This window comes from Ciconia boyciana, chromosome 8, assembly GCF_034638445.1.
Source record: "Ciconia boyciana chromosome 8, ASM3463844v1, whole genome shotgun sequence".
NCBI classification, from domain to species: Eukaryota; Metazoa; Chordata; class Aves; order Ciconiiformes; family Ciconiidae; genus Ciconia; species Ciconia boyciana.
The window spans coordinates 57,499,766-57,526,676 of NC_132941.1; the positions used below are offsets into that span (position 1 = coordinate 57,499,766).

The following is a 26,911-nucleotide window of genomic DNA, read 5'->3' on the forward strand; positions in this document are numbered from 1 at the left end:
CACTGTCCCTCACCAAATTTTGCTGAAGACAGAGTGAGAAAATCAGTGGCGTTTTTGAGTAATAAAAGCAGTTTCTTGCAACACGTCGGGTGTAATACCATTTATGACTAACACATTTTTGGCCAGGGCTCTGACAACCATGCCATAGTTCAAGTGAAAAACACACAGTCTTAGCTCCCAAGCACAGAGACAGGCGGTATGACCAGAGCAGCACTGACGAGGAGATGCCAATTACGGTGCCTCCCCACCTGCTGAGGGGGCCTGACCCACCCACCCCGCCCGCAGCTGGGGGGCTCCTCAGCCCCGGTACCTGTCGTTCAGTCACACAGGTAGCTGCTACGTGTGTCGCTCTAAAGCACGCTATCTCAAGGGCTCCTCTGGCTGCGCCTGTCAGGGTAAGATGGCGGCACCGCCAGCAGCGGCAGGCCACGACCTGCGCCGGATCCCGCCGGCGCCGACCGGCCGGGCAGCACGTGCCCCTGCCCCGCCCCATCCGCGGGCCGCCGCGGGGAGCGGGCTCTCTGCGGGGCGGGACAGGACGGGACGGGTGTGGCGCCGACGGCGGGAGTCGGGGGTCCGTCTCTCCCCTCTGAGGACCGGTGCTTCCTCTCCAGCCGCCCTCGGCTCTCGAGTGAGGGGCCGGCCCAGCGCAGGGGGCGCCCCGGCGGCGAGCGCTGCCCTGAGGGAGGGAGGCAGGCAGGCAGGCAGGCAGGCAGGCGGCTCGGGGCAGCGGGGGCGGGCGGCGCGGGTCTGGCGCCCCGGTCTGCGCCGGCCGAGCCTTGGCTGGAGGCTGTGGGGTGAGGATGTTTAATTTTATTCTGAGTTAATTAAAATAGCACGTACCAGTACTATTCCATTGCGGTTGTGAAAGCTCGTTTCTGGTTGAGTTGGTTGCAGTGTCAATTCCTGTGCCCAAAGGCTGCTCTGCTTTATTTGCAAGTTCATTTTAATTTGATTTCTCCTGTATAATGTAGCAAGAGAGTATTTTTATATTTAAAATAATTATATTGCCTGTTAATGTTGTGAAAGCAGGTGCCAAAAGTTCATTTTGGCAGAGCCCAGCGCAGTAGTTTCTCCTCGGGCGATGGCTCTGCCCGTGCAGAAACTGGTGGTTGTCCCAGGGCTTCGGGCCTCCACCCGTGGCTGCGCTCCCCGTGCTCCCGCTGCTCCTCTGTGCTTTCCTCTCAAAGGACTTTTTGTCGTTTTTTTTTAATCTGGAGTGTTCGTTGCTTATATCTTTAATGCAGAAAGTATTATACTTTTTACTGTGCAAATTAAACAGTGGAGAATTAGCCTTCTAACATTGATGCTTAAATATAGCTTCACAACGTGACTTAAAAATATTAAAATATTTAATTTGTGTGCCTGCCTGAATTAATCTTTAAATCCGTGCTTTTGTAGTTACTTGGCCTACAGCCACCTTTCGTCATACTCTGATGTGAACACTTGCATGATGGCAGAACCGCTTCACATGAAGAACAAAGGTAATAAAGTTGTAGGTAGAGGTTAAAGCATCAGAATCACAGATGCCAACTTCCTGTTGAAAAGCTCTCAGTTTCGAGGCTGAATTTCAGAAATATCTAACAAAAATCAGAATTTTGTGAACAAACAGCGCAGGGTATTTTTTTGCCAAGTGTAGAAACAGTCTAGAAAGTTTTAACTGCAGCACAAGTGCAATGAAAGAGAGACTTTGAGCAAAGCTTGATAAAGGTATCTTGACTTTGTTCTTCTGTAACTGTGTATTTGTTTGATTATTGATAAACATCATCGGTATGAGTATGGCTTATAAATACAGCTAAGTCCTAATTATCCAAACTTGTGTGGGCTGCAATGTCTTAGATAATTGAAAAAATGGGATAATTGGTGTACTGAGGAATTTGGTGCAGGTACGTGTAGTGGGAGTTGGAGTTCCTTCAGCAATGTTTCTTGTCTTCAACAGTGCCTCAGTACTGTCTGATCCATGTTCTCTTTTACTCCAAATAGGGGGGGGGAAAAGACTTGAATCTGGGAGATCTGAGATAGCTTGGTATGCAGCCATCTTGGGTCTGGAGTGTTCATGAAATTTTATTTCATGTTAGGCAAGAGTTTTAGTTTAGGCAAAGTTTACAAGATTAACTTGCTTCCAGGTGGGGAAAAAAGGCCATGTAAGCTTTATGTTGGCTCAGTGGAGAACTTGGGCTAATAAGCCCACCAGACTGGAACAAGCTCAGAATGGCATGTGTAGTGTACAACTGAAACAAACTTTTTGAGGGTAAATGAGTTGCCTGCTTAAAAAAACATAGTTCCTAGTATATTGGTATGCAGAACAAGCTGAATGTTTGTCTTGTAAGAGTTGTTTGATAACAAATAAACTCACAGGAAAGACCACAAGGCTTATAAGGCATTCACTGGAAAGTCAAAATCTCTTGTTTCAGAGTATTTTGTTTCTGAATACTTGATGTGAGAAAACTATGCATAAGCATAAACTTAACATAGACCACATGTTCAACAGTATTGAAAGAAATTGGTACTGTTTCAGCTACTCTGAAATTGCCTATTCTGAATTTTTTCCCTATGGATATTGGAAATTATGTAAATTTTTTTTTGTTCCTGATGAACCACTTTAATTGAAACAAATATATGGATGGAGGACATTAAGACCTCTATCAAGTGATAAGCACAGAGCTGTGAAACTGTTGCTTTAATAATACCACTGATAGTAGGTTTGAATAAACATAGTATCAGGGTGATAAAAAGTGACTTCCAGAGTGTGTCGTGGTCCTAGCATCTCTATTTGCTCAAACGTGCTAGCAGAACAGTAGGAGTAGATAAGAGCCTTGTGTCTTCCTGCAAATAATCCATAACACAGGCATGTATTAGCATCGTTAAATCAGATCCTTTTGCAAATACTTCTGCTCCTAGGAAATTCCATGGAAGGCATAACTGGTAGAAGGAAGTTGCTGTTGACAGCTGCAACTGGTAAAGGAAATACGGTGAGTTATTGCACTTTATAATTGCCCCAAATATTCTGAGCATTTTTAGATAGCAGAAATGATAAGCATATATTGCTCTTTCTAGAACTTTGAGATTTTGACTCTTTTTGTTGTCACATTTTGGTATATTAGAATATTTCTACCCTAATGAGCAGCTTTTTTTCTGGTCAGAATCACCTAAAATTTTTCTTCCACAGGTGTCACATACTGATTTGATTCATGAGAAGCTGAAGAAATTGCAATATTCCTCTGATAACGTTTTCTCTATTGGCTATGATAAGAGTCTCTTTAGTTCATTAATATCACCCCCTCAAACGAGGACTTGCCATCATTGTGGTCTGTTTGGTAGGTACCTATTGTCCTGTGGTCTGTGATGCACGTTATATTTATCAGTGAAACTATATCAGAAGGGTTGCTTAGAAATGCCTTAAAATGGATGTATATTTTTCTCTCTCAGATGCAAGTATAGTGACTATTCAGAACATAGTTGGAGTTACGGAACCAGTAAACAGAAGAGCATCTCGATAATTTTTTTTTCTTCTTAAATATAGAAGGAATTTGGGACATCTGGGGCAGTAACGTCGGATAGCGATATGTGAATACGAATACCTATTTGTATGTGCTTAGAACTGTAGTGGAACCGTCTTGTAAAGCAGTTATTAAATAATACATGGAGTCTATATCTTAACAGCTGTTGTCTATTCTGATATAGATGTTTCTCTCTGACTTTTTTTTTTTTAGGATCCCTCAGATGTTCACAATGCAAGCAAATATACTATTGCTCTGCAGATTGTCAGAAGAAAGATTGGCCAGCACATAGCGTTGTATGTGAGCCGGTTAAACAGAAGTAAGTTTGTTAAAAGTTCTGCCAAATAATCTTTACAGAAAGACAATATCCCTCCCAATACAACTTAAATGACCATGTAAAGGCACTATTACAGTAAAATATGTTGCTTATTCTTAGGCTAGTACTGCATTATCTCATACTTGTCAGAAAACTCAGGTCTGCTGCTTTAGAAGGGTGACTTGAAAGTTATTGTTGGAGTTCCTAAGATGTTGTGTAGTGTGACTTAAAGCTTTTGCATTATTTTTACTTGCATCAGAACTATGTGAGCATGCAGTAAGAATACCAGGTTATCACATTGATGATGTAGGGAAGGGAGGAGAAATGAGACCGCTTTTCAGCAGTGGCATGGTTAATGGCTTGCATTTAACAGACTCTAAAGAGGCACCCTTTGAATCTAACTGTAGCCTCAGTGAACTTCATGGATATTTTCTCTCTGATGAGCACACCTGCAGTTAGAAGAAGTTGTCTCAGCCAGGCCATTCTCTAGTTGCTCATTATCACTTTTTGACATGCCAGTTTAGAGGCTCAAGAGATCACTCCCTAATCTGTTTCAATTAAAGTAAGCACCATTAGGTTATGACACGGTACAAGTTGACTGGCTGACTTTGGAACAGTTTAGGGGAGTGATCTGAGCATTTAAGCTGACAATCTCTAGCAAGGAGTGATGATAGCAGTTCAGTGAATCTGCAACCTGGTGTCCATAATCAAAGCTTACAAGAGATATTTTTTTTCCACAAGTTTGGAATAAGGGTTGACAAAAACCACATGCTATGAGCACAGCCTTTTTATTCTATTTGCAAGTACGTGTTATGAATGCTACTTGTCTGTCTTTTGGTTCTTCAAAATTAACATCTTTTTCTTTGATTACAGTGTAAGTAATAACAATGGAGGCAAGTTACCTGCTAAAACCGAGAAGGGAATTTATCTTAAGGTATAGAATACAGTTTTCACTACGTCTTGAATGGATCTGCTGTGAGCTAGTTGCAATATGCTTAATTTAACTGGTACAGGAAAGGAACAAGTTCCAAAGATTATAATCTACTCCTTTTAGAAAGATCAGTGATTCAAATCAAAAGGTACTGGGAGAAGCATTCAAAAATATTGTACTTCTAGAGCCCTTAGCAACTCTATCAGACAACTTGTTTTTTGTTTGAAAAAAACATTTGTGAAAAAGTTAAAAATCAAGACATGTATGGTGTTGCTAGGTAAATATTTTAGGAAGGAACCAGATGTAGCTTGTCCAATTCAGAAAAATTCTGGTGTCTTGCTTTTTGCGTAGATCATGAGCTGATGCTTGGAGCCTTGTAAATTATCTGAGAAATAAATTTGATGTAGTATTGTATAGTAACAGATGCAGATACGCTTTTGTTTCTTTGTTATGGCAGGAATTAAACATGACGCAGTTCTCCTTTGTAATGTTTTGAAGCCTCTCTTGATCTTACTTTCAGCCAAACACTTCCTGTAATCTTCCTATGAACTCTTCTGCAGGAGATCATTTTGCTGTCTTCATGGTTTCTTGGGATGATATTTATGAAAGCGAGTAAATGTGCATACCTCCAACTCGCCTCATGTTTGCAGTGTACAAGAAAACTCCTTTGTCATACACTTCCTTGAAGTAGCTCATTCACCTCTTTAACTTTTTGAAGGAATTTAGAAAGGAGGCTTCATTTTGTGTCATGGAACTTCTGTTAGTTCATCCTGATAAGTTTGTGCTGTGTGTGTACTTGTGACTGTGTTCTAATAAAACTGATCAGCTGATAGTGAGGGACCTTTATATCAAGAGGATGTACAATATGAATAAACAATTTGTAGCTGATTTATTTTGAAATAACAGGTTTTATTTTTCCCTGGTTCATCTTCTGAAACTCAAGTTCTGCAGAAGTAAGAGAGCTTATATTGCATATTGAACAATATTTAATGTATTTTGCTGTTGTACTGGGAGATGTGTTTTTATGGAAAATCTTCTAGAAGGATCTTTGTTGCAAGTAAACAATTAATTTGGCAGTTGCAACAGTAATCTCGGTCATCGTGCATTGTCTGTTGTATGTTGGTCCACATGTAAAAGAGGTTTTCCCTAAGGGTGTGTATGAGGTTATTTTTTCTAATGTTTTTAGGATGTCACAGACACAGGTGGTATGCGTTAGGCAGGTTACACTAAATGTTTAGACTTTTTTAAAAATGGATGCCCACAGTTAAAGGAGTAGCTATAATCTACTCTGGTGTTAAGGTTACAAGGAAGCAGGTGGAGTTAAATTCCTTTTATTTATGAGAGCATCATAAGCAGCAAATATAGCTGAATTGGCTGTAAAACAGGTGTGAAAGGAAGAGGTGAATGTGTGAGACTTCAGCACTTGTTTTTCATTGTTCAGTATACCTCTGTGATGTTTTAAGTAATTTTCAAGAGTTATACAAAGTCTGTAAGACTTCTTATTGAAAGTCAACAAAAGCACTCTTACATGTTTCTTGAAATGATAAAAAGTTCTTTTTTTGTTTGTTACTATGAGGAGCTACAGCAAAACAACTCCAGTTTAAACATAACTTGTAGCTGTTTTAAATAGGGTAATTCAACTTCTGTGGATTCTCTCAAGGCAGAAGAGCACATCAAGAAAATAATGCTCTCAGATCTCCAGACTCTAGGGATCAAAAAAGCTATGGAAGTACAGGTACTTTTATTTTGGAAGAATCCTACAATGCTTTGTTAGGTTGCATTTGAAGCTTTGTTAAGCATATATAGCTGCGTGTCACCTCAGCTCTTTGTCTCATTTTGCTCAGATGTAAAATTCCTTTATTTTTATGAAGATGCATAAATGCAAGCGGAGCCAGGTGGGAGTAAGTGAGCAAGATTATTTCTGTGAAGGTGAACATAACTGGTTTTGTTCCCTGCAGTTAATTACTGCTAGATATGAAACACAAGAACAAAATCAGGTATAGGATGAAATGCATTTATTGAAATGAACACTGGCCCTGAATAATATACGGTAGGTTGTTCTTGCATAACTATCATTTACTATGGCTTTTCTCTTTAGGGTACAGTAACAGACTTCAAGAGTCCAAGTGAATTTTATATACAGATGAGTTCTCCAGAAGTTTTAGACCAGATCAGTAAACTTTCTGTGAAACTGCAAGACTATTACGCTAACACGGTTACTCAAGAGCAATATATTGCTATCAAAGGGGAAGTCTGTGTTGCAAGGTGTTTGTTGGATCAGGTAACATCTGATTGTCCGTAAAATAACCATGTGATGTTGAGCTCATCGTGTTTTGCATGTTTTGCTTTTATGTCTCTACCAGTGAAGGCTGCTAATTAGAGATCAGTTTATTGTGGTGGAATTGTGGTAGTAACTAGCTTTATAACATCTGGAACTCAAATTTAAGGTACTGATTCTTTTCCCTCCTCTAAAAAGTTTACTTCTGTGTGTTTATGTACTGGAGCCCTGTAGGTGCTGTTTGTCCTATTGTTGCTTGAAGGCTGTGTGTGTTCTTAGCAAATTCAAACTATAATAGTAAGAACAGTTTGAAATATGACTGTGCTTAATTAAGGAATTTATTCGTACTTCATTTCTTACCTGACTTTTCTGGTTGCATTTCTACAGCCACATCTAGTTCCTGTTTCCCTTCTCACCCCTCTTTTGTATTTCTTCCCCTTTTTCTCCTCCATTGTTAGCAGATTCTTAATTTACTGTACAGTAGCCAGTATCCATAGGAGTAGAATTTTATTTTCACAGCAGTCAACACTACGGTGAGTTGTGTTCATTTGAGTCGCTTCAGAATTGGCCAGTGCCTTTTGTTGATAAACAAATCTGATGAAGTAAAGCAAAATATGTTGTGTTCTTACTGAGATTATAGTTTATTCCAACACAGACCTGGAATAGAGCACTGGTAAAAGATGTGGATATATTGCAAAAGAAAGCACAAGTATTCTATATAGATCATGGAAATGAAGAAAATATTCCACTCTCCTGGATTAAAGCTCTGCACAAAGACATCGAACTGTTGGTTCCTCCATGTGTGAGTTCTATTTTCCTAACAGTAGCTGAGGTATTTTAAACGAATAGCTCTGAAATGAGTGTAACTCATGTCTCAGTGTAACACACTGTATTTTGTGTTCAGTGAAAGTGATGCATAAAAACTGCTATACTACACTACGTTCACCTTCTGAAATGTTCCCTTGCTCTTCTATAGGAGTGAGGAAGGCTGTCTGGCTTTTTCTTCCTAGTCCTAGAATTCTTGGGTTCTGAGCTGATAAAAAAAAAACCAACCCTGCAGGGTGGTTGGGTCCACATGTCCCTTATACACTAGAGGACAGCAGGGGAAATATTCTGCCTGCATATTCTGATCTGGGCTCATGCAGTAGTGAAAAATCGTTTGTAGTTTGGGCAGACTTTGGGGTAAAGACAGCTGTTGGTCTGAGTTCATTGCCATACTGTGTGAATGTCTTCCATTACAAAATAGACGGTCTAGCTTTAATTGGTGAGTTAACCTAATATGTTTAACTATGCACAAAGAAGAGTAGAGAAGCATTCTTTCAGCCAGTGACAACTATGACTTAACAGCTATTGGAATAGTCTTTCATAGCCTGTTCATATGACTTTCTGCTGTGTCCATAAAAAATTTTGAGAGCTGTTTCAATCTTGGCTTAAAGCCCTCAGTGTCTGCTGAGGGCAAGTTAGGACATGCATCTGTGGTCAGATGTGATGTGTGATACAACCATGCCTTACATAAGACAGCATAAATAGTGGGAGAATTAGAGGAAATGTAGTTTACAGTTTGAACTTAATTTCCTAATTCTTAACTCTCTTGTAAAGAAGTTAGTTGAATTTATAGCACTTCAAATTCCAACAGCAGCTTTAACTTTTATATGCAAGATGATATTTCTGAGGGCCTTAATTACTTAGTTGCTTTTTCTACAGGGCAAACAGCCCCCTATCTCCTCTTATTCTGATTGTAATTCTTTCCAGGCCATTAAGTGTTCCTTTGCTAATTATGATCCAAAAGAAAAAGGATGGAATGAAGGCATCGCCAGCGTTTCTTCCCAACTCATGGGAAAGCACTGTTCAGTAATTGTTGTTGATGTATTAGAGGAGGAAATGATGTTGAGTTTTGCTGTAGATGTTGTTCTTCCAGATTTTGGTAAGTACTTGGTAGTGTGGGGAAAAAAACCCAATACAATTGATAAGTCTCTCGTGTACACTGTCCCTACCGCTACCCCTGCCCAATACCTTTAAAAGAAGAGGTTTTTTTCTTTTGCTCTCCTCCATCTTGTCAGTCTCCCAACCTGCCCCTTGATTTTTTATTTTATTTTTTAAAAAATTTTCTTTTACTTCACCTTTCCATATAGAGGTCATTTTAAAATGTCTGTACCCGAAATATTTTGTTATGCTTAATAACCTTAAATTTTAATAAGGTTACTTTTCCAGTAGAATTGTAATAAATTAAGTGTTTTCTGGATTATCTTCTTTCTTTTTCTGTTTTAATAGATGCATGCAAATTTGGGACCATGTTGTTCCTTTTATCTCATGCATTTTTAACTCTTTAAAAAACGGTAGTATCAGTTTCTAGTTCCACTAAGGATTTTACCAGCTTTTGTTATATTTCATACATGCTCACTAAAAAGCATCCCAAAGAAAGTGCAACCACTGGATCTTGTTGTATCTAGTTGGAGAACTCTAAGCATGTTTATATTTCTAACTTAGCAAGCCTCAGTGGATAGAGACAAGGAGAGCACCTGACCTTTGAGGAGTCTGAATTCAGATTTTCAATTGACCTGAGGGGATGGCTTTGCTTGTGGAACCAGATCAATACACAGATCACAGAAGGTGTGCCTGTTGTCACTATTTGGAGGGCTATTTTGTTTGGTTTTCTTTCTGGCTGCAGAGCAAGAACAATATAGTGCTAAGAGCATATTCTTTTCACTGATATGCAGCCCACAGAAACTTTGAAGGAAGTGATGGTTGATCCTCTTAGCTTGTTAAAATTCCTGATGTGCAGGAAGCTTATCTACATGTCATAGTCCCTGTAATCTATAAAATGATGGTTCACCTTAGTCCTGTGTAAATTCAACTGATTCAGGGTTGTGCTGGGCATATTTCACATTTGGTTGCTTTACAGCATACTAATGGCAAAACCAATATAACTTGCCAACCTCTTGGAGAGAAGATCACAAAAATATCACTGCATTCATGAAATGTTGCATGCATCTATTCCATGACTTTACAAGCAACTTACACACCTGTATTCAGGTTTTCAGTTGAAAATAATTATATTGAAAGCTTGGAATACTGCTTCATACATCAGAAATGGAATATGTAATAGCTAAGAAACTCAAGATTTCTTTGTAAATCTTGGTAACTCATTGCATACTCAGGGTTGTAAATATGGAGGTAAGTTATGAATCCTTGTGTCTGAAAAGCTGTGATCAGTTTTTAAGCTAACAGTCTTCACTGACTATGAGTAAATGTTGATTGTTACTGCTTTGTTCATTTTTTTTTTTTTTTTTAGTCAAACAGTCTTGGAGCTGTGAGTGTCTTCGGAAAACTCAAGTAGTTCAGTTACGCTGAAACTACTTTTATTTTGCATTCTAAGCATATTAAGTGCTCAACAAATAAGTAGAAGGTGCTCACCTTGTGATAGGGTCAGGCTCAGTAGATGGTTCTGAAATCAAACTAAATGATGACTATCTTGTATGGTAAATAACTTTGTTTCTTACATCTTTATTTTAGGAGACTGCCCAGATAAAGTACCTTTAGAAATGACATCTGATTTAACCCCAGGAAGTAATGCCAAAGGAGGAGACTCTCCAAGAGGTAAGGAAGCAAACCAAAATTCTTACTAAGAGATGGAAAAAACTTGGGGAATTTTAGGTCTTCCCGTGTTGCATGATATTCTGAATGTAGTAAATATTCTAGCTATTCACTAGTGTCACCTCCTACTTAAAAACATTGACTGGTGGAGCTTCCTTCAGTTCACTAGTGACAGTAGCACATATGCTTTTTAATAGTATAGAGTACTTGTGTAGTGATGATTATGTGAGCATTAATTTCATGGATAATATGACAGGAACCTTCAAAGTCCAAAGAGTCAGCAAGAAGAATAAACTGCTTCAGCGTGTTTAAATTCTCAAAGTCATCTAGCTTTTGATCAGCAACCTCTTTTTCTTTTTTTTTTTTAATGTAGTGTCAGAAAACGATTCTGAGGGAAGTAAAGAAAAAATACCTGAAGATGAAGGATTTCTTCTCTGTGCTAATTCAGTTGCAGAGTGTGTCTCTGTGTGTATCGGAGATGTATTTTCTGGTGTGGTTTCCTGCGTTCAAAATCCAGAAACCTTTTTCTGTCAGCAGATACACAATGCCCGTAAGTGACATGTTGAAAATGGGGTGTAAAATACCTAGTATGGCATTTTTCTCTTCAGTAGAGTGGCTGGAGGGAGGCGTTGCTGGTCTTGTAGTTTGACCCAAAATGGTGATTCCCTGTAGCTTCAGGCCATGCTTCAGTCAGTTAAGAGCCACAGTGTTGTAAGAGGATATTTTTGGCAGTGTTAGTTATTAATACTGCTTACTAACCTGTAAGGTGATAATTTGTGGGCAGTCTGAGTAGTGCAAAGTAGAAAGATGGTGTGGCATGGATTTTAGCAATCTGAAGTCAATGTGTATCACAAACATTTAATGTTAAATACATTCTCTCATGTGTTCCAGAAATGTGTGTGAGTTTCTAATTGCTTTGTTTATTCCTATAATGCCTTGTTGCTTTACCACTGGAGGGGAGTGTTTCCTTATAGGCTGGGTGTGTGGACTGAACTTCTTTGTAACTTAGTATGGGGAGAATATCTGAGTATGAGAAGGCCAGATAATAGTGTCCAAACCCTGCTTTGGTGTCTTCTGATACAGTAAAACATAACACCCAAGTAACACTAGAGTCAGAGTGCTAGACTGCAGGAACTTTTTGTGCATCTCCCACAGTGCCCATAAACAGATGTCTGGGGGAGAATAAGAGCAGAGTAGGTTTGTGCGATGTGTCGTCCTAGCGCTGTCCGAGCCAGCACTTTTTTTTTCCCAGCTAGAACGGCTTTTGCAGCTGGATGTGACATGGTGTATCTCCTGACCCTCAGAAGAAGATTTATCTTCTGTGTGCTTGTGCAGCCTTTGAATTCTAGGTAGACTCATAGCATAGTGTGTCCTTCAGCAAGAAATGACACTTGTCATCTGCCTGTTGTTTGAAGAGCTGTCTTCCTTGGTTTCTGTGTAGCATGCCTCTACTAGCTTGGTTTCAATTCCTACTGGCTTCAGTTTTGTTCCTGTGTTGAAAAAGTCTGTGACTGGTTTTCCTGTCTGTTCTCTACCACTGTGATACCTCAGACTCACATGAGGACTCTCTTCCATCTTACGGATTGAAGAGCCCTATGCTCATCGCTGTTTTGGTATTATGTTACAGATTATGTGAAATAATCTCCATTATACTACAAGATGTTCTTCCAGGCTTTGAGCTTAAGATTTGTGTACTTTTGTAATAATTACAAGATGGTGTATGTTCCAAACACTATATATTTTAACATCAGGTCAACTTGATGAGCTTCAAGTGTCTCTTAATGAACACTGTGATGAATTTCCCAGTAGTCCAGCTTTCCGTCCTGCTGCTGGAAATGTGTGCTGTGCCCAGTTCACAGGTAAAAATGGAGTGCAAAATATGGCTCTTAATTTATGTCACTTTGAGTTATTACCAAAATAAACACATTTTTAATTGTTTAGAAATATTTCATATAGAGTTTATTTTATTTGTGTCTGGCTTTAGCTTTGGATAGCATTTGGTATTGATTTTTTAAAATTTTTAATAGCAAATTATGACATCTATAAAATACTAGTTTAAAAAAAGACCACAAAATGGTCCCTTCATTGAACAAACTCTTAACACTAGGTTCACTTTTGTATAAAGGAGCTTTTTAAGAGACCATGAAGAAATTTGGTTTTTTAGATGTTGACGAGCACTATTTCCTGTGGCTGGAAATAAATATAGACTTGGAATTTTAGACCCCAAAACAGGGACAGAAGAAATGGGATTATATGTAACGATGCTGCTCTGATAAATAACATTTTGAGAACTCAGCTAGCCGAGACCTGGTAGTCCGGAATTGTATGTTCATAACTTAGTTTCCACCTGACAGTTATCACTGTTGTCAAGTTTCTACAAGTCTCATGACAACATTGATTCTTGCCTAAACATAGGCTAGTATTCTGCATAAAGCAGTGTTTGTGCTAGGAATTGGTAAGTCTGTATGAAAGAAATACCTTTTATTTATTAGAATCTGAAGTCCTGTTTGCCTGAGTGCGGTAGGGTGAAGATGAATCTTCCTCACAGATCATTCTCCTTTTCATCCAGCTTTTAACAATTGCTGTTCTTATTCCTTTTTTCTGGTCAGAAATGTTGCTGCTATAACTTCTTTATGTGATTGATAAGCATTCCTGGTCACTTATTTCTTTCTGTTTCCTGTGGTTTTTCTGCTTTGAATAAATTAGCTGTGGGACTGAACAGATAAGCTGAAACAAATGCTTTTTTGCACACTCGGAAAAAGCTAGTACTGCCAGTAAGCTGTCTTGGCATTTGAATAGGCACTGTTTTCAGGTGCCTAGCTAGGGAAAGCTGTCAGTTCAGTACCTCAGATGTCTTGATAAACTTGAGTAAGCTTGTATTTCTATTTCTCAGATATTTTAGTTGAATTAAAATACTTAAATTATTAGAGCTGTTGTGTGTCCTTTGAATTGCATGTCACTGTGGTCAGCTGAGGTACTGTTTGCTGTTTGTTTAAATGTATTGAACTTAAGCACTACATCCACATAATGTAGTCAATTCTTTGTTGCAATATGTATTTGTGAGGGGGGAGGTCTTTATGGAAAGAATGAGTTTGCAACACTCAACTCATACGAGGGGTGGTGGTGGTAGATGTTGCGTCCATAAGGGTTTTGTGAAGGTTTGTGTGAACTGTAATGCTACTGTTTTATGTTGAGATTGATGTATTTTTATATTGATCTGCTGAAAAAATCATTCTGCTCTCAGAAGTTAAAAGCGAGTACAGTAAACATCTGTATCTTCCTTTCTAGAAGACAATCTTTGGTATCGTGCTGCTGTTATAGCATATGTTTCTGAAGACACTGTTTTGGCGGGCTATATAGATTATGGTAATTTTGAAGTTCTTCCACTGACTAGACTTCGTCCTATGATTCCAAGATTAATGGACTTGCCAGCTCAAGCCATAAGATGTACCTTGGCAGGTATGAAATGAATGATAAGCTGTTTCAAACTGGATAGAAGCAAAATAAGTGGGGTTAGATAACAATCACACCTGTAGTATCTTATATTGAAATATGGGGAAGGATGGAGATAACAGTAGGCATTTTATTTCCAGAATTCTTAATTGTTGTGGCATATCTACAAAACATGACAAATCTTTCCTAATGTACCTGGTGACCTGCAGTTGTATGTTTGGAAAACTGTGTTATGTTAACATATCTGTTAGGTTTTGCATGTGCTTTTGTTCTAAATAAAATTCAGTCACCTACTGGATTTCTGGAATTCTTAAATCTGTTGTGGTTCTAACCCTGCAGGGGAAGGTAAAATTTCATTTTATATCTTGAAATTCAGAACTGTATCTGTCCCCCTCCCCTGGGGCAAATCTAGTGAAACTACTGGTAGACTCCTCTCCGTAGGCTTGTAAAATCTGTCAAGTTGGAAAGGACATTGACGCTTCCTAGTTCATCCTTCTGTCTCAAGCCAGGATCATAATCTGTTTTTTTACATACTTGTTTAACCTGCTGTTGGAAATTGTTTATTTTCTGTTTGTTCCCATCACTATGCAAGATAGTCCACCCCTTTGCTTCAGTACCCTTCCTTTAGAATACTTGATGTCTATCCTTCCTTTACAATACTTGGTATTTAACCTGCTTTTCAAATTTTTGGTATAGTTCAGAGCAGCATTCTATCTTCTTACTTCAGAGGAAAACATGAAACAATGCTTCCCTTCTATGCAGAGACAGAACTGATGCATATGGAATGTCACCTAAAGAAATCTCTTTTCTGGGGCAAATCATGATGCCTATAGCTCATAATGAGTGTTCTAAGGCTAAGAAAGGTCTTAAACACAACGTGAACACAAAAAAGTGATCAGATGAGATTTTTCCTGGTTAGAGTCAAGGATTACTGCTGCATAAAATATATCTTTCTGGAAGGCAACTTCTGCCAATCTGTTACTATGAAGTTGTGGTTATAACTTGCATTTTAGAAATAAATTTAGTAGCATAAGGAGTAAACATTTAAGGAGAAAGAAGCTTACAGTAGCAGATACATTGCCTGAGAGACAGTTAATGTTCAAAACTAAAGGTTGTATTCATGAGACCCAAAGACTGACACTTCTTATAGATGTTCATACTAAGGAAGTATTAAATCTGAATTTACACTTCTCTTTATGTAATAGACTAGTCGTACATGGTCTTTGTCAGATTTCTGCTATATCTGCTGCTTAATCTGTTATTTTGAACACTGTTGTTGTACCTTTCCACATATTGTTGAGACTTGGACTGTCCTCTGAACCTTTCCATACTATGTGATTTTTTTAGGTGTAAAGCCACCTTTAGGAGCCTGGACCTCAAAAGCTATTTCCTTTATGAAACAGCTGGTGAAAGACAAAGTGTTCACAGTGAAAGTAGTGAGTAAAGAGAATTCTAGATCTGTGGTGGAGCTTGTAGATGCATCAGTTACTCCAGTAATAAATATATCGAGCCATCTCATAGAGAAAGGTTGTGCAGCTGAGGAATTGAGGATCGCCTTACCAGTGATGGGAATGAGTGATGTTAAGCAAGCAAATGGTGAGTACGAGCACATCTTGCTGAACTGGTATTGTTTAACCTCCTACTAGAGTGGGTACAAAGAATGCAAGTTCTTAACTGGTAAGAACTTTCCAGTCTGGCTCATGGAGGCTAGCCTTCACAGCTCTGAAGCTTAGCCATGGTGACTTTGTCATGAAGAAATTGTGGTTTTGCTTCTGTGTCCGTATGTGTGTATATATATGTGTGCATACATAAAAAAGTTGCAATTGCTTACTTTTGGAAGACTGTACTAGTATTTCACTTTCTCTTGTTAGATGTCTTAGAATTTCCAGTTGAAAGAGGATATGACTAGTTGGTACCTGTTTGTTCTTATGCCCTTGTCATTTAGCTCAAATAGTATTTCATCTTCATTGTCCTATATTTTATGCCTAAACCCACATATTTAGTCCTTGAAAATTTGTTTGACTGCCGTAGCCTATACAACTTCAAGGCTATGCCTAAATTGCTGTTTTTGCATTTAGTGACCAAAGCTTCAGTTTGAGAGATTTGCAAATTCTATGTCAGATTTCTTTGTATTGTGGGAAGATTCTTAGCTTCTCTCATATAAAGCATGTTAAGTCCCTCTTTTCCATCCTGTGTCTGGTAAAACTATATATTCTCTCCTGATCCATCTGTACTGAAAATTGTGGGAAGTCTTTTTGTCAAGGCTTATGTCCAAATCTCTTAATTTTGATCTTCTTCACTAAATGCCTCGTGGCCGGGATGTGGGTTTCTTCAGCCTGGAGAAGCGAAGCCTCCAGGGAGATCTTATTGCAGCCTTTCAGTACTTAAAGGGGGCTTATAAGAAAGATGGGGACAAACTTTTTAGCAGGGCCTGTTGCAATAGGACAAGGGGTAATGGTTTTAAACTAAAAGAGGGTAGATTTAGACTAGATATAAGGAAGAAATTTTTTACCGTGAGGGTGGGGAAACACTGCAGCAGGTTGCCCAGAGAGGTGGAAGATTCTCTATCCCTGGAAACTTTCAAGGTCAGGTTGGACAGGGCTCTGAGCAACCTCATGTAGTTGAAGATGTCCCTGCTCACTGCAGGGGGGTTGGACTAGTGGCCTTTAAAGGTCCCTTCCAATCCAAAGCATTCTATGGTTCTATGGTCTTTGTTCAGAAGGGTAAGGAATCTTGTATGAAATTCAAATGAACAGTAACTTTCATGGTTATATCCAAACACATTTTGATCTATGGCCATCATCCTGGACCTGTTTTGTACTTCTTAGGTTTCTTGGTTACTTCTCACGTTTTTTAATTTCTTGCACTGAGTAGTAGCTTTTCAATGCAGGTTCTTAACAGATTATCAACTTTTGTCTGAAGTGTTTTAAAACTTGTGGTTTTTTATTGGAATTTGAACAGATACATTTCTCTGTCAACTTGCAAAATAAATTTTCATTAACTTGTTTGCTTTATTTAAACTGAGTGATTAAATTGCTGGATCCAGCATGGTGTAAGAGTAGATTTTAATTAACTTGCCAGAATTAAGAAACAATGTATTTTTTGGTTTAGAGGACTAATTAGAAGAAATCTCACCATCACATGAAAGAATAAACAACTATATTTCACAGTTGTTAAGCAACCTAAAACTTTCTCTAAACTTTGAGCCATTTGCTGATTTTTATTTTTCTTGTCAATCTTTCCTTCTGGAGTGGAAAATTCAACCAGCTTCTATTTCTTTGAGCATATTTCTCAAAATATGCTGTTGGTGCTTTGTCCCTTCCAGTAGGGATCTGGCAGTTGCTTACAGTGTGAAGGACAGTCTTGTATTCCACTGAAAATAAAGAAGACTTGAGAGCCTGTTTTGATTTGGGGGTGGGGTGTTGTGTTGTTTTGTGGGTTTTTTCTTTGCCTGTTGGCAATATGACTTCCTAAAGTAATCTACTGTCAAATACAACACTGGGCAGATGGAACAGCATCTCAGCGTGGTCATCCTTGAAGCTCAAAACTTTCTTGAGCTTCATTTTCAGAAAAAAAACACTTAGAACTGGAAAGGTCTACCAAAGGCAGAGGCCAGCCACCTGGACTCAGGTCTTAAAAAGGCTGACAGTATTTCTGCATGCTGCTGCCTACCACAAGCTGTAACAAACAGAACAGCTGTGAAAAATACAGGAAGATTTAATAATATGCTCATGGGGGAAACAATGGCTTCTCCAATGTGCCGTAATTTAGTTTTCACATGATCTATTCTACAATTTGTGCTTAAGTAATAAGCTTCTTTCAGGTACTTGAGTATAATATACAGTGCAAATTTCTGCAACCAGTCTTTCTATTAATCTTTTTGTTCTTTCTCCTCCTTAGACCATTTCCAGTACTTTTCAGTGACAGCTGTTTCCTTCTGTGCCCCCTAGCCTGTTTCCCAGGAACCAAGGTTCCCCAGAGTTCCTCTTGGTCAGGTTATTGCCACCTAGTCCGTCCCTCTTTGTGCGATTACTCTTCACCGCTCATCTATGGCTTGCCCTTCTCAGTAGTGATCAAATACATTAAGCAACTGGCACATTTCTCTTACTTGCTTTTATTCTGCAAAGAGGCTCTCACTGGTAATTAGTCTTTTTTGGATTATTTATAACAAGAAATACAAGGACATGAATGAGCATTCACGATATGTAATTTTTTTCCTGTAAGAATTATTTTAATTTCTCTTCCTTCCTCTACATCTCGTCTCTTTCCTCTCTAGAGGACACAACGAGCAAAAGAATTTGCAAGTGGAGTAAATTAACTCTTAAACAAACTGTAGATGTCATAGTGTGTACGCTGTACAATCCTGGAGAATTCTACTGTCAGATTTCAAATAACAGTGGTAAGTTTATTCAGCTTTTTTCTTTCTGCTAGTTTCTTTGCTTCCTGATTTGTAATTTATTAGTCTAATGCATTACTGTTTCAAGTGAGCTTATAGCACCAAGGCTTACCTCTGAGTTTTTGTGTCTAAGAATACAAGTGGAATGATGAAGAAAATGGATCATGGTATGTAGTGACTCTGAGATTGAAATCTGAAAATGTTGAAGGTAGGCAGTTGAATGAAATTTAATCTAAGAATTTAGAGAAAAGTGAAAGGAGCTACCATAACCTAGGCAAAGGATATCTAAACAGGTGATGGCAAATAAGAGACATGTTCCCTGTGCCCATACAATATTTACTGGAGCTCTCTTCTAATACTCTGTCCCGTTATAATTTATAAAAATTTACAAAGATTCAAAAGAGATAAAATAACATGAAAACTAGAAACTGCAGCTTTTGAGACTTGACTTGCTCTTGGATAAGTTTAAAAAAAAAAAGAAAAATCTTGTTCCTCTATTTGCATGTATAAAGACTTCTGATAGCCACTAGCTTTTTAACCTGCTAGAAAAAGAGCCTGATGAAATTCAGTGGCTGGAAGTGGAAGCTAAATGCATTAAAACCAAAAATATCAGGCAGATCTTAAAAAGTGAGGGAAGTTTATTCCTTGGCTTATCTAGGGATAGTATAGATTCTTCATGGCTTATCGCCTTTAAAACATGACTGAATTCCTCCCTAAAAGTGATATTATAGAGCAGGCTAAAGGACTTGATACAAAAAATGAATAAGCAATCAGTATGAGAACCCATAATCTGTCATATGCACTGGCTGAACTAGATAATTCCCATGGTGTTATCTGGCTGTAAAATATAGTTTTAGATTTTTGGAGTGAAGGGAGCTTGTTGGATTAGTAGGAAGAATTACTGGTCATTTTGCTATCGTAGTGAACTAATTTGTCAGTAAATATCAGCTATCTCACCTCTTCCTGGTATAAGAAGTCTGTCTAGTAAGTTAAATGGTTAACTCAGCGTCAACAGTTCTTTTTTTATGAAATTCTAAAATTCATGGAAATTTCCTATTGAATTTTTTATAAGTAAGCTATACAGTGAACAGTATTGATAAAGTTCAAGTCAGCTTATTTCATTGATCTTGTCTTTGTTTTTTTTCTTTCTAATTTTCAGAGTTACTTGCTCTAAACTTACTTAACAAGTCATTGTCTGAATACTGTCAGAAAACTCCACCAGATGTTTTTAAGCCTGAGAATGGAGAACCTTGCTGTGCTTTTTTCTCTGGTAAGTAACAGACTAAAATATTTTTGTTTTTTGAAAGGTGAACATAAAGCAAAGAAAAAAAATAAAGTTGGGTATCTGATAGTTTGCATTGGTAGAGGATAGCAAAGAATTGGATTTATTTACTAAAAAATAAATGCTGATAAACTTACTAAACATGAAGTTATATATGTATATTGGGGTTTTTTTTAATTTTTAAAATTAGATGACGGTAACTGGTACCGTGCTTTGGTGCAAAACATTACTTCAGATGGAACAGTTAAAGTATGCTTTGTGGACTACGGAAATGTTGAGGAAGTACCACTGGATAAAATACGGCACATCTCATCCTCATTCCTAAAACTACCATTTCAAGGAATTAAATGCTGGCTCTCAGGTGGATTTTCTTATTGATTCTTTCTCTTGTAAGAGCTATTGCATTTAGAGACTTGATGCTTTGGGGGAAGGAGGTGATGATAGGGTAGACTTCACGGAACTCTGGGGGATATTTTTTTTTGGGGGGGGGGGGGGTGGTGGTGGTGGTGGTGTTTTGTTTTGTTGTTTCGTAATAAATGTCTGTGTTGCTTCCAGCCTCTGGAAATTGTGGGAGCCATTGTTTTAGCCTTACTGTACAGCAGACTGCATTTAAGAGAAAGATGGTGGCTCTTCCTGAGCTCCTGACAGTGCTGTGGAGTGATCTGCATGGAGGTTACTTACTGATTTACCAGTCAAAGGGAACTTGTCATTTAGTTCTGCTTCATCTGTAGTGCTTACTAGCTTTTGGTTGCTGCCTTGCTAGGAGTAAATGTGCTTTTGTGCAACTTAATTATTCCTCAAAAATTTTTGCAGGCAAAGGAGCTCATGTTTTTATGAAGCAAGTTGGCCTTTCAGTTCTCTGTAGAGATGTTTCATTTGATTCCTGCAGAGTTTGGCATCATACTGCTGTTTCTCAGTCTTCTACCAATTCTCTGCCTCTTCCTTTTCTGCATAGAATCACTCAAAATTCTACTGAAGTATTCTTTCTTTCTAGTGCAGTCTACTTAGTTTAAAAATAAAAACTGTGGAAACAGGAAAAAGCTCAAAACCACATTTGGTCAAGGTCTCTTCTGCTGTTGTGGGGTTTTTTTTTTGTCTCTTAAAACACTTTTTTTTTCTGCTCCTTTGATAAAAAGGCTGTATTAAACTGATTCATAAACAGTCTTAACAGTGTTGTTTGTGCTAAGACACAAGGATTTACTTGGTAGAATATCATAAAATGAGGAAAGCAAAACTTGGGAGTCCTGAGGAAACATGTTATTTTAGAAGAAAGGAGGAAGAGGGGGGCCAGTTAACAAGATGAAGTACAACGTGTATTCCTAAGGTAGTAAAAGTAGCCTTGTTATTTTGAGTTGTGCTTTAAAAAAAAAAAATTTTTTTTTTTAATGAAAATATAATGTTGAAGAAAGTCACTTAATGGAGATATTTTGAACAGTTCTCCTACTTCCTAGGTATAAAGCCTGGTAGTAGCAAATGGATTCCAGAAGCTACGGCAAGATTTCATATGTACACTGCAGGGATAAAGCTTCAAGCCAGAGTAATTTCCCTTTCCAGAGATGGGGCAGGTGTAGAGCTTATTGACAATTCCACAGGTCATCCGAAAGTGATCAATGAGATACTAACTTCTGAAAAATTGGCTGTAAAGGAAGTTGTACAAGATACAAACAACTTTCCAAACAAGTCTGTTGACAAAAAAGGTAATTAAATTACTGTTAACTTTTAGATTGAACAAGAATTTTCAGTATTCCAGCCTTTAACCGTGATCCTGCTGCTTAACTATAGTTAATAATAAACATGTATAGTTTTGATTATATTGTGAGTTTTTAGTTAAACACAAGCTGTCCTGCAGGTGGCATTATAGACAAAAAGAGAAAGATAAAATTGCTGGGTTTGTCTTAAATGAATGCTACTTGAATATTTGATAGAGTTACAAATTGGCTATGACTGAAACTTTTCCCATGTTTACTTTCCAATATCTTATTTTTCTGAGGTGTGTATTTTACTTCAGCTACTCTTATATGCTAATAGTTTATGAACAGCAAATTAAGCAAGAATTATCTTGGTTTAGATTTCTCTTCTTGAAGTGAAGACATGCAGTCGTCTCAAATTCAAGAAGATAACTCTGTAACAGTTACTTATAATATGTGTCTGCTTGGAGGAAAGTGGTACACTGCGTTTTCTTACTATTTCTATTAGAAACCTCACTTGGGCAGTGGAAGCCGATTGAATTGGCAATAGATGAAACCATATCTGTCTGTGTAACAGAAGTTGTAAGCCCAGACTTGTTCTATGCTGTACCAGTTCAAACTAAAGGTAAGAAAAAGTGTTGGCTGTTCCTAATACCAGTAAGAAGTCACTGTTGCAAGCTGGTTAATAAAATTAACATCTACAGTGAACTGAACCATGTGGAAATATAGCTCGGACAGTAGGAAAATATAAAAAATGCCGAAGGTGGGAGCAGGGGACCTTAAAAGTAAGTATGCTTTTCATTATACCTAAATGTGGTTAGTTACCAATTTTTTTTTTTTCTGTAGATCAAGAGAAGCTACATAGGCAGTTGATCGAACTAGAAGGCTATTGTAAATCTTGTAAGAAGCAGCCCTTCAAACCAAAACTGGGTGAAGCCTGTTGTGCCAGGTTTTCAGGTGAGGCAATCATTCGTTCTTTTATCTCCTTGACCAGTGTAAAACACAGCTTTCATTTTTGCTTTGGAAAAAGGAAAAATGGCAAGTTTAAAGTGCTTTTACACATCTTTTAATTCTGTTACAAAGGATAGCCTGGCTGCATCTTTAGGGCAAAGAAACCGTGTGATGGTCCGAGAGGGGAAAATAAGGAATAGATTGTGCCCTGCAAAATGTATGGAGCTTTAAGAGGCAAGAACAGCTAGTTACTGTTTAAACTGAAATTTGTTTGTGCTGCCCTGAGTCACAGGAGCATGAAATTCATGGCAGAGCAATACTGCACTTGCATCTATACAGACCCACTTCTGGTTTGGGGGTGCCTGGCTGTGTTGTTTTTGTTGTTGCTTTGTGTGAGCATGGGTCAGTGACACTGGCTATGACAGTGGATCTTTCAGCCTTGTTAGCCTAGGAAGCTGTCCACCCTTAGTGAACTGCTAGGTCAAGTCAAAAGTATTCTTAACAGTGAGGGAACTTAATTTATTGTCTTAGTCTTTCAGAAGAGGGGACACTCTGCAGATATAGTAGTTTGATATTTAAAAAATAAAATAGTGTTGACTCGTAAATATTAAATGTTGACTGCATGTGGATTGTTACAGGAGATCTGGTTAAGTGCTGAAAATTGATTTGGGTGCTAGATCAGACAACAACTTAGGGAAAACAGGGTAGATGAATTAAAAAAAATACTAGGCAGACCACAAGAGGATAGCTAAATGTTTGACAGTTGTTTTTAACCTCCACTGATTTTTTTTTTTTTAATTTTGTTTGTTTGTTTATGGCTCTTCAGGATAATTGAGGAAAAAAAATATTTTTTTTTTCTTTTTAATTTTGGTTATGTTTTGAGAGGGAATATGCATTGGAAAACAAAGGTAATGAGCTAGAAATACAGTGTGCAGATATCCTTAAAATAGTATTGTAGTAAAAATCTGTATAATTTGAGCAAAATTCTGAAAGCAACACTTAACTCTTTATGAATACAGCAATCGGAAACTATTCTGTTGTTCTATGGGCTTGCTTCTTGTCAAGTGGCCTTTTGTATATACCAGAGTATTTAAAAATTCCTGGAAAACTATACAGGTTCTTGTTCTCAGGATAAGCTGTGTTTGTAAGATGGTACTTCATGTGATTCTTCTTGTCCCAATCTTTTCAGGTGATGGCCGTTGGTACAGAGCTCTTGTTCTAAAAGCTTCTCAGTCTCTAGTGAAAGTACTATATGCAGACTATGGGAACACAGAAACTCTACCACTTTCAAAGGTTCTGCCAATCACTGATTCCTACTTAAAGCTGCCTTTTCAGACAATTATATGTTCACTTGCAGGTAAAAAAAAACAAAAACAAAAACAAAACCCAAGGAACAACCAAAAAAAAACACCCCAAAAAACCCTGACTGGTTGTTTTCTTGAACATTATAAATCTGTATCTATCCTGATGATAGTGTACATTCCTTAATACTGACAAACACCATGATGATCTGCTGAAATAGTATACTGGTTAATAGTGCAAAAGCTGTTTTAGAAAGTATATTTTAGTTAATTATCTGTAGAATCTAAGCTATTTATATGAGGAAAATTTAGCATATTTTCAAAAACAATGATAGCATTATTTGTAAGATTCAAGTCGTATCATAAAGGAATTCTTTATAGAACAAACTTGATTGTACTTTTTTTTTTTGCAGGAATAGAGAAAGCTGAGTGGTCTCCATTATTACTTGACAAGTTGAAAGAAATGTTATTGAATAAATACGTCACAATTACAGTGAAAGGGATTAATGGAAATATTAATTTAGTAACAGTGGAGAAACTTAGTGAAAATGGTAGTCTGAATGTAGCTGACAAACTGGTAATGGAAGGTTTGGTCAAATCCTGCAGGGCTGAAAACTTACCTACTGAACATCAAGGTACTTACTTTCACTTAATTACTTCTTAATTTAAATTTAAAGAACTGTGGGCACATGGGATGCCTAAGTGACTTTTCCTTCCAAAAATCTTAGAGAATTCCACACGTCACCCCTTAAATTAGGGAAGCAGTGTCCATGTGTATTTTGCTCATTCACTTGTTTTGTTTTTTGTAGGCAGTGGAGGTGAGACCAAATGCTGCTGCACAGAATTAAAAATGCAAGTAAGATTCAGTCCAAGGAATACTCGCTTTTTTTAAATTTCCAAAATTTAAAAGAAACCCTATGTAGGAAGCAATTGAGAGTAGGGAGATAATAACTAACCAAAACATTGAAGATATGCAAAGGGAAGATCCTGACACTTCTCTGTTTGTTTTATACATGGTAATAATTAGAGCACCCTGAAACTGAGGGAGGGTAGTGTATAGATCACGCAGACTTCATTAGTCTGTGTTTTGCCACACACAGAGCTCTTTTTTTTTTTTTTTTTTCCTGGGAGTATGAAGGCTCAGGAGTGTTACTTTTGTCTGTTGTGTAAAGGTAGTTGTGTTTTGCATGAACTGTCATTTGGAGAAAGGGCAGCAGGATTTTTTTCAGCAATATGGCTGTGTTTTGCTGTGGATACAAATTGGCAGACAGCTGCATGTGTAAGAAAATTCTTACAATGTGTGTTTCAGGTAACAGAGATCAATAATATGTGCCACAGTCTCAGTCATAAAACTAGGGCTGAGAATCTGAGTTCAGTAGAATACTGGCATTTGTAACAGTGCTTGCCAGTTGCAAGATTTTTTTTTTCCTTTTGAAAAATAATGAAGTATCTCTTACAGATATTGCATATTCCTGTAATTTTTGAGAGCTTTCTGGTTTTAAGCTTTCTAAGGTTTTTATTTTAACTTAGGCTATTTATGAAAAATTAAACTTTAAGTTACTTTTAGTAATCTCAAGTATACCAGGAAAGATGCATCAGCCTTTCTGAAAATGAGGATCTTTGTCAGAGGAATGAGCAAAATTTTGAATTTTAAAGACAGAAACCCCTTTCAAGGGTGGTTTGAACTTCCCCCTCTCTCCCCAACCAGAGGCAGCAAGGTCAAAAGCAAAAACATGCACTGTGATATTTTGGAGGTAGGAAAAGAGCATTTCTGTTCAAGGTCACTTAAACTTTTACTGCTTCAGAGTAAGCATAGTTACCAGCAGTTTAGTGGCAGGAAGGCAGTAAAACTATGCTGTTCCTGAATCTAGTTGATTTCTCTATCCCACTGTAGGCTGTTGAACCTCCTTTCCCCTTCCCCCCCTATATCTCTTTGATCTTCCAGTTTGATCTAGCTAATGTCTTTTCTGACTTCAGTTTGGTCACTTTCTGTTTTCTGTCATCCTTCCTTACTTGGATAAGTTTGTCTCAAAGTCTCATGACGGATAAAGGGAAGACAGAAGTTTCCAATATAACTGAAAACATCAGGAAATAAACACTGGGATGTGTGAATAATCAAATTTAAGATCCTGATCTCAGTCTTAATTTGAGTATTTCATCTATTTGGTTCAAGGAAGTTTCTTCTTCGGGGGGGGGGAGGAAGGAGGGGAGCAGGGGGAAGTCAGCTACAATTCTGCTGGCTTTCCCCCCCCTCCAGAAGATTTTACAGCAGAAAGGAATTGTATATTCATTGAACTACTATGTGACTTAGCTGAGTTTGTAGTTTTAGGATCTTCCCTAACCTGAAATCAGCAATTTAAAAAAAAAAAGAATTGTGTATTTCTAATTCTTCCTGCTTATTCCACAGCTTAAAAAGCATGAACAGATCCTACTCTTCCTTTTAAACAAGTATGGAAATCCAGATGGATTCACTGAAATGAAAAAACTGTTGGACCATTAAGTATCTAACATGAGCTGTTTCATTTGTATGTATACCAGGTTGCTGGCATTCCTTTTTTGGAAGAGCAAGTGTATTTGTCAGCTTAAAAATGAGTGGCTTTGTAGAAATTCTGCTGTTTAAGGACCTGTATTTATCTGTATGCTTGGATTGTTAGTGTGCAATAAGTATGTAACTTGAAGGATTTCAAAGCTGCAAGCTAAACTTTCTGTTCTGTTTTTGTTTTATACCACTGTGTGCTGCTAAGCTTTTTTTGCTTTTATTTTGCTGTTGAATGCACATAACTTTATGGAATGGCCTTTGCCTTGTGAGTTTATTCTGCAAACTTACGTTTGAAATTATTGTAATTGTAAAGCTTACTTGAACTTTGGTACCATTAATTTGACTTGAAAAACTGTATCTTACCTTGATTAGTTTTCTTTCAACTTAATTTCCGGTCTGAAGTTAGACTGAAAATTGTTCTTCATAAACTTGGTTTCAGTATCATTAAAGGCTGAATCTTGTCTTTGACTGCATATGGGTAGTTCTTGCTAAAATCAGTAAACACTTAAATGCGCACAGTTCTTCATTTACACTTACTCTGTGTAATATGCATTTGTGAATATTGTTTTGAAGTAAATTGTATTAGAGCTGTTTTGTCTGTAGCTGTATTGTCAGGATTTCTACCCCATCAAGTTTTTTCACATCATAATAGAAACATCATAATGGAAAAGTCCCATTCTGG

General features: G+C 37.7%; 1 protein-coding gene across 1 annotated transcript; it reads left to right on the top strand.

The window, feature by feature from the left end:
• Positions 1-1,450: 1,450 nt before the first annotated feature.
• Positions 1,451-26,190, top strand: TDRD1 (tudor domain containing 1). The gene is made up of 24 exons (XM_072870422.1): positions 1,451-1,484; positions 2,902-2,972; positions 3,170-3,317; positions 3,714-3,819; positions 4,690-4,750; positions 6,378-6,482; positions 6,846-7,028; positions 7,681-7,827; positions 8,778-8,949; positions 10,539-10,622; positions 10,993-11,169; positions 12,371-12,478; positions 13,908-14,078; positions 15,420-15,668; positions 18,349-18,471; positions 19,628-19,738; positions 19,941-20,111; positions 21,202-21,447; positions 21,947-22,063; positions 22,285-22,395; positions 23,579-23,746; positions 24,104-24,325; positions 24,500-24,546; positions 26,098-26,190. Exons 1-24 carry the CDS (start codon positions 1,451-1,453, stop codon positions 26,188-26,190), a joined length of 3,225 nt encoding a protein of 1,074 aa, XP_072726523.1.
• Positions 26,191-26,911: the final 721 nt, after the last annotated feature.

Bases quoted from the DNA above. Each gene is read 5' to 3' on its own strand.
- TDRD1 (XM_072870422.1), top strand. From the start codon at position 1,451: ATGATGGCAGAACCGCTTCACATGAAGAACAAAG. The intron at 6,483-6,845 runs GTACTTTTATTT...TTTTCTCTTTAG, and splicing joins AAAAAGCTATGGAAGTACAG to GGTACAGTAACAGACTTCAA. The intron at 22,064-22,284 runs GTAAGAAAAAGT...TTTTTTCTGTAG, and splicing joins TGTACCAGTTCAAACTAAAG to ATCAAGAGAAGCTACATAGG.